The sequence below is a fragment of the Impatiens glandulifera genome, chromosome 8 (assembly GCF_907164915.1).
Source record: "Impatiens glandulifera chromosome 8, dImpGla2.1, whole genome shotgun sequence".
NCBI lineage: Eukaryota > Viridiplantae > Streptophyta > Magnoliopsida > Ericales > Balsaminaceae > Impatiens > Impatiens glandulifera.
In genome coordinates this window covers 13,088,245-13,094,877 of record NC_061869.1, presented here as the reverse complement: position 1 = coordinate 13,094,877, position 6,633 = coordinate 13,088,245, and the positions used below count along the sequence as shown (strand labels likewise).

Genomic DNA, 6,633 nt, shown 5'->3' with positions numbered 1-6,633 from the left:
CTTTCCTATCACTTCACTCACTACCGAATAACAGTGTAAAATTATCTTCCACCTCAAAAGATTCCATCACTGCACTCTCTGAATCTATATATATGTATAATTAGATACCGCCAAGACTAGAAGAAGAAGGGTAATGGAGTCGGGAATGAACTTACTTGCTTCATCACCACCGTTTCCATCGCGAACTCATTTCGTCAAGAATTGCACTTCTTCATCATCTTCAGGTGATACCCTTTGCCTCATAAGAACCCTAGCTTCCACATTGTTATTCAGAATCTATCTTAACAAGGGTACTATTCAAGAAATGGGATTTCTTTCTTGTTCTATTTTGAATTCTTCCTTATTGTTTCTGAAACACACTGTTTTATTTGTTGAAAAACTTATTTGATTATGAATAGTTATGCTTTATTTAGGTCTAAACAATCTTTAACAGTGATTTAATCCACTAGGGTTAGCTTCCTCAAGAAGATGGTATATTCTTTAACAATGTTTTAGTGTTAAGGTATAAAAGAGGGGAATAGTTCTTGAAGATAGATTATGCGAAGTAGTCCCTTAAGTATTAGATAATGTACATAACTTAATTAAGGATACAATTGATATAGATGATAATAGGAATTAGATAATTGCAAGTCTAAACTATGTCATCACCTTTTCTTTGTTATTATGTTGAATTTGTAAGCAACTCTATATTCCCATCTATTTCATATCGGTTATGGAGGTTTTCTCCAAGCTTTTCGGCTAAGGACTTAGGCCATTCCTTTCTCATCTCGTCTTGTATTCTATTATCTCATCCCCTTCTAACTGTTACAGAAAGTTAGAGGACAGAGTTAGTGGTTTTATTTGGATACATTTTTGTTTATGAATCTAGATGTATATGAGAATCATTTGTTTTGTCCATAAAATTGTAGTTGTCAGCTTATTTTGTTTCATAATGTGCAGTTTTAATGCTTCCTCATGACCAAACAATGCCCACTTTTAGTGGTGGATCATCTTCTTCTTCATCTGGTCACTTACCTACTTCAGTACTTCTACAAGACCAGCATGATGAGAATCGGGCTTGCTTTCAAGTGAGTTTTTTTTTGGTTTAATTAGGAATGTTTCGTAACATCCAAGTCTTGGGTGAAAACCTATTAGCAAAAAAGCTCACAAATGATTTTGTTTGTTTGTGTATGTTATTTTCCCTATCGAAGGCACTAGAGAGGGGACAAAAGAATTATAGGTCCTTGGAGGATGAGGATCATGAGAATATAGATACTGATCAATTTGTCAAGGATTTTCAACGTCAATTGCTTAATATGTCCTTGTTTTGGCATTTGTAAGTCTACTCCACCTTTTTGACTTTTTCTGCATAGAAAATATTTTCTTGCTAACTTTTGGTGAATTGCAGATTACCATTTCCCTCGGATTCTCAATCTGTTGTTCATAGTAAAATAAAACAGGATCTGGATCTTGAGCCGCATAGTGTAGTTGCACTTGCAAAGAAAGCTTTGTCCGCCTCTAAGCAAGCAGCTTTCTTATGTGAGGATTTGCAATCATATGAAACTGCTATAGATGCTTCATCTGATCCAAGGTTACTTTTATTTTTGTTCTTATTTTTTCGCTTTCAATCACATTGCTGGTATTTTTTCTTTATAGAACTTTCTTGTACAGTTTGCCGGAATTTCTACATGGAGAGAAAGTGGTAAGATCCACTCGTCTAATAGAAAGGCGTTCTAAGAAACGGAATGGGTCAAAATATAATGTTACAGTTGGGGAAAATTCCAACTCTTTGAATGAAAATTCAAGGAAAACCCGTGCATCATTTGACCTGAACGACCCTGTGAGGATGTTCTTGTGGGGCCCGGAAACTAAGCAACTTTTGACTCGAAAAGAGGAAGACGACTTCTTTGATCAAATACAGGTATTCAAGTTTCAATCCTAACTGCATATTGTTCCCAACAATCAGATAATTTCTCGAGCCATGCATGTTTCATTCATAACCGCATGTATTTCTAATAAAAATATGTATTAATGTGGTATTGTTTGTTGAATTTTGGCAGAATCTAATGAAACTAGAAGAAGTGAAAACTAGACTCCACACAGAGTTCGGTCGCGAACCAACACTTGTTGAATGGGCGGAGGCCACTGGGCTTACATCTAGGGAATTGAAGTCGCGGCTTAATTTCTGTAACAGAAGTAGGGAGAGGCTAATATCTGCCAATCTACGGATGGTGGTTCACATCGCTAAACAGTATCAGAATCACGGTCTCAAACTTCATGATTTGTTACAGGTACAAGCAAAACTTCATAAATTATTTAGCCTATTTGAAAACTATTATTTTGTCTCCATCACGGTCTAATTGAAAAATTGGCAAATCTTAAAATTGGAAGTGATTTTTTATTTTTTTGGTATAAGATATTTTTTGGAATCTAATACACATTATATTGTGATTTTTGCTTCAGTTTGTACATAGATTATTTCAGGATCATAATCCAGATTATTGTGATTTTGGGAAACATAACAAATGTAAACTTTAGACAAAAGTATACCAAAATTTCACGACCCACACCACACACTCACATACATGTGTGCATACATCTCAATAAGAAAACAGAAGTTTGAAAGGCACTTTTGCGTGGGAGTTTTTGCCAATTTAAACTGAGTCTTTTGTTGCAGGAAGGGAGCATGGGTCTTCTGAAAAGTGTTGAGAAATTCAAGCCTCAAGCTGGTTGCAGGTTTGCTACTTACGCATACTGGTGGATAAGGCAATCAATTAGGAAGGCGATTTTCCAGCACTCTAGAATGATCCGCCTTCCAGTAAAATATTATTCCTGTCTACAAATTTTGAAGTCTTGGGTTCTCTTGCGTGTAATTTGAACTCACTCACTCTTCTTTCTATGCAGGATAACGTGTATGGCCTTCTAAACAAGGTAAAAGAAGCAAAGAGGTTTTTAGTTCAAGAAGGAAACCGTCAGCCAACAAAACCTGAGATAGCAGAACGCTCTGGAATTAAAATTGAAAAATTGGAAAGTTTGTTATATTCTACAAGGACGCCTCTTTCGATGCAGCAGCCTATATGGACTGACCAAGATACTATTTTTCAGGTAAAATCTTTAATCTTGGTTGAATATTTGAGTTTGCATCATTCAGTGTAGCTGAAGTGGAATTTTTTTTGAACTTGAGATGTGAGGCTAAAACACGATTCCCACCAAAAGCACCTTGATTGAAGTGGGGTATTGATCTTGCATTTCATGGTAACTCAACTGGTGGAACGAGTTAGTTGAATTACAGTTTGTTTGATCCTTGATTATTTGGATTTTTTTAAATAAAACCTCTATCACATCATATATCATTTCATCCATCAACTACAATACCAAAATATCTTTATTTTACCTTTTATAAAATTTAAACTAAAAGGAAATAGTCTCAAGAAACTCACTTTTCATCAAACAATATTTTGATTTCATAACCTCCAAATAACCCCTCCATCAAACAAACTAAGATGTTGAACTAAGAGGCTGAGGTCTCAAGTTCAATTCCCACCGAAAACAATTGAGTTTGCGTCCCAGGGTAAATTTTAATTTTGGTTGAGAAGTTGAGTTTAGTAGCTAAGTGAAAAGATTTTAACTAAGAGACTTCGATCCTCGTCATTGAAAAACACCTTAGTTCAAGTAGGAATGATCCCTTATCTCCAAAAAGAGAAAAGAAAAAAAAACTTTCACTATCTGCAGGAAGTTACAGCAGACATGGCTATTGAGAACCCGGAATTGGTAGTCGCAAAGCAGTTAATGAGGAAACACGTCCACTACCTTTTGGGCAGCCTATCGGCTAGAGAAAGAGGAATAATGCAGATGAGATTCGGAATAGGGGGCTCTAGGAAGCCAAAATCGTTGTCGGAAATAGGTGACTATCTGGGGCTTTCGAAGGAAAGAGTAAGGCAGATAGAGTACAGAGCTTTCAAGAAGCTAAAGCAAAATGGGAGCAGCCAAGGACTTGATGCCTATGCTAACTTAGTCATATAGGAAAAGATTCTAGACTAATTGGAGAGGCTATTTTTTACTTATTCCCATTTCAGTTACTGGGAAAAAAAATATAATAATCTCTTGAAAAGTTTGTTTTTAGTTTGTTTTTTAATTGGTAATAGATTTTGTATATATGAAAACATATAATATGTAGTTCACAGTTGTAATTGTAATTTTTTAGTTCATGGGGTAAAAAAGAATAATATGTTTGATAAGATTATCTGTTTTTGGTACAATTTCATTTATGCAGCTTTTTTATTCAGCTTTTTTATTCATTGATAGAAGTGAAGTTCTAGTTCTTTATACTGTTAAGACAAAAACAAGATCTAAAGAGGCATTTCAAGATTAAAATTTATGTAAATGAATCCCATATTTGAAGTAATGTTCTTATAAAAACTATTCAAAAAAGGTGTGATTTGTTACCAATATTTTGTTATAAAAATTGATTGGAAGTTTAAGATTTGGTTCTCTACAATATTTTGAAAGATTAAATAACACAAATAAGAAGAAATCTCTCTATTCTATTCAACTAACAAACTAATAATGACCAACATCATTAGCATGAAGATTCAACCATTCAAATAAAAATCTAATCACCCCCATGAAGACTTCCCACAAGTGAAGAATACACAGTATCATCAGGAACAAAACCAGCTTCTTTCATCTCATCAAACAATTCAAACGCCTCATCTGATCTTCCTACCTTCGACAAACCCGAAATCATAGCAGTATAACTCACCAAACTCCTATCAACACCTTTCGATCTCATTTCTCCAAACAATCTCAAACCCTCTTCAATATTCCCACAAATACATTCTCCATGTACAAGCGATGTATAAGTATAAACATCCGGAATCAAACCTCCCAATTCCATCTCATCTTTCAACTTTCTCGCTTCTCTCATCTTCATCCTCTTACAATACCCATCAATTAACACATTATAAGTCGTCGTATTAGGGCAAAATTCTTTCCCTTTACGTTTCATCTCCCCAAGAATCCTTTTCGCTTCCACGAGATTGCCTTCCTTACAATGTATACAAACCAAAGTGGTCAAACTAACTGTATTTGGTTCCACACCTTTATCCTCCATCGTAAACAACAACCTCTTCGCTTCCTCGAACCGTTTCAACTTGCATAAACCCGTAGCAATAGTATTATAAACATAAACATCTGGTTCAAGTCCTTTTCTCTCCATCACATCCCAAAGCTTAAACGCTTCATTTATCAAGCCTTTCTTACAATAACCATCGATTAATGTGTTGAATATTACACGACAAACATCAATACCTCTTTTTTGCATCTCATTTAGCAAAAGTTCGGCAGCAGCCATCTGCCCTGCCATACACACGCCGTTTATGAGAGCCCCGTAAGTGTGAGCATTCGGAATGAGGCCTTTATTTGTCAATTCGTCGAACAATTCAAAAGCTCGTTTCATGTTTCCTGCTTTGCTATTCCAACTTATTAATGACGTGTAAAGCTTTATATCACCGTCTATACCTTTACTACGCATTTCTTCGAATAATGCTTCGAACTTCATGGAGCTTGACGATGCCTCAATCAATAATGTATAGGTAGCCGCGTTATAATCCAAACGCTCCCTATCCATTTCAGATAAGAGCTCTTTAATTGCATTGGAATCATGTTTCTTCACATAAGCATCCAATAATGTATTATATGTGTATATATTCGCCTTCAATCCTCTTCCCATCATCACATTCAATAAATCCCGAGCTTCAGAAACTTTCCCATGCTTACACATCCTATCCATTACAATTGTCAACGAATAAACTGTAATGTCAACCTTAGCCGACATCATCCGATGAAAGAAGTCGAACAAACGATCGGTTTGATTGCATTTCTTTAATGCAAGTAAATAAACTATGCAGGATCTATCATCTATGTCAAAATCTCTATCTTTCATATATTCAAACACCTCTAAAGCCTCTTCAAACTTCTTATTATCAGCATAAACTCTAAATAACATGTCAAAGAGCTTGCAGGAAATTTTCTCTTCTTTCAAATACAAAGCAGCTAAAGTTACTATATCCTGAAAAGTATGTTTGATATCATCATCAAGTATAAGACTGTTCAACAGATTCTTAGCTTCAGCAAACTTTCTGGATTTGAAGAGACGACTAACAAGCATCATATGCGCTTGAAGATCCGGCCTTTGCACAATCAGAGACGGTTTACTTTGAAGGTAATTGAAGAAGGTTAAGCAGGAACGAGTTGGGACATTAGGGTTTGAAAGAACAAGATGGGTTACTTGGGGATTGAGACTTGAAACAAGAGATTGTCTAATCTGGAGAGGTGTTGAAGGAATGGAATTTACAAGGATTTTGGAGATGAAATTCGCAATCTCTTCTGGGTTGTAAGTAGGGTTTGTGGGAAAGAGATTCTTTACAGTTGGGAAGAATTTTTGAGTCGCCATTTTTGACAAATGAAGAATTCGTTCCAATTACAGGATTAGAGATACACGATTCAAAAGAAGATGAATCCAGGCGGGGTAAATTGGATTGATTCACTTCTGTAATGGAGATTACTTTCACTATCACAGAGTTTCAGATTGATAGAAAGTACCTTTTAGCCTCTCTGCTTTCCTTGACGGCGACGGGAAGTAGCTAGCTAGGA

The 6,633-nt window shown here is 35.6% G+C and overlaps 2 protein-coding genes across 2 annotated transcripts; one reads left to right on the top strand and one right to left on the bottom strand.

The window, feature by feature from the left end:
• Positions 1–4,076, top strand: LOC124912043 (RNA polymerase sigma factor sigF, chloroplastic-like). Its single transcript, XM_047452599.1, has 9 exons — positions 1–224; positions 940–1,067; positions 1,191–1,315; positions 1,388–1,570; positions 1,651–1,900; positions 2,040–2,270; positions 2,657–2,797; positions 2,884–3,084; positions 3,712–4,076. Exons 1-9 carry the CDS (start codon positions 134–136, stop codon positions 4,000–4,002), a joined length of 1,641 nt encoding a protein of 546 aa, XP_047308555.1. The 5' UTR covers positions 1–133; the 3' UTR covers positions 4,003–4,076.
• Positions 4,077–4,538: 462 nt separating this feature from the next.
• On the bottom strand, positions 4,539–6,633 carry LOC124911332 (pentatricopeptide repeat-containing protein At2g32630). The gene has a single exon (XM_047451799.1). It carries the CDS (start codon positions 6,431–6,433, stop codon positions 4,592–4,594), a length of 1,842 nt encoding a protein of 613 aa, XP_047307755.1. The 5' UTR covers positions 6,434–6,633; the 3' UTR covers positions 4,539–4,591.

Excerpts from the sequence above, each read along its gene's own strand:
- LOC124912043 (XM_047452599.1), top strand. The coding sequence starts at position 134 with ATGGAGTCGGGAATGAACTTACTTGCTTCATCACCACCGTTTCCATCG. Across the intron at positions 1,068-1,190 it reads AGAATCGGGCTTGCTTTCAA|GCACTAGAGAGGGGACAAAA; the intron begins GTGAGTTTTTTT and ends TCCCTATCGAAG. Across the intron at positions 1,901-2,039 it reads ACTTCTTTGATCAAATACAG|AATCTAATGAAACTAGAAGA; the intron begins GTATTCAAGTTT and ends GAATTTTGGCAG.
- LOC124911332 (XM_047451799.1), bottom strand. The coding sequence starts at position 6,433 with ATGGCGACTCAAAAATTCTTCCCAACTGTAAAGAATCTCTTTCCCACA.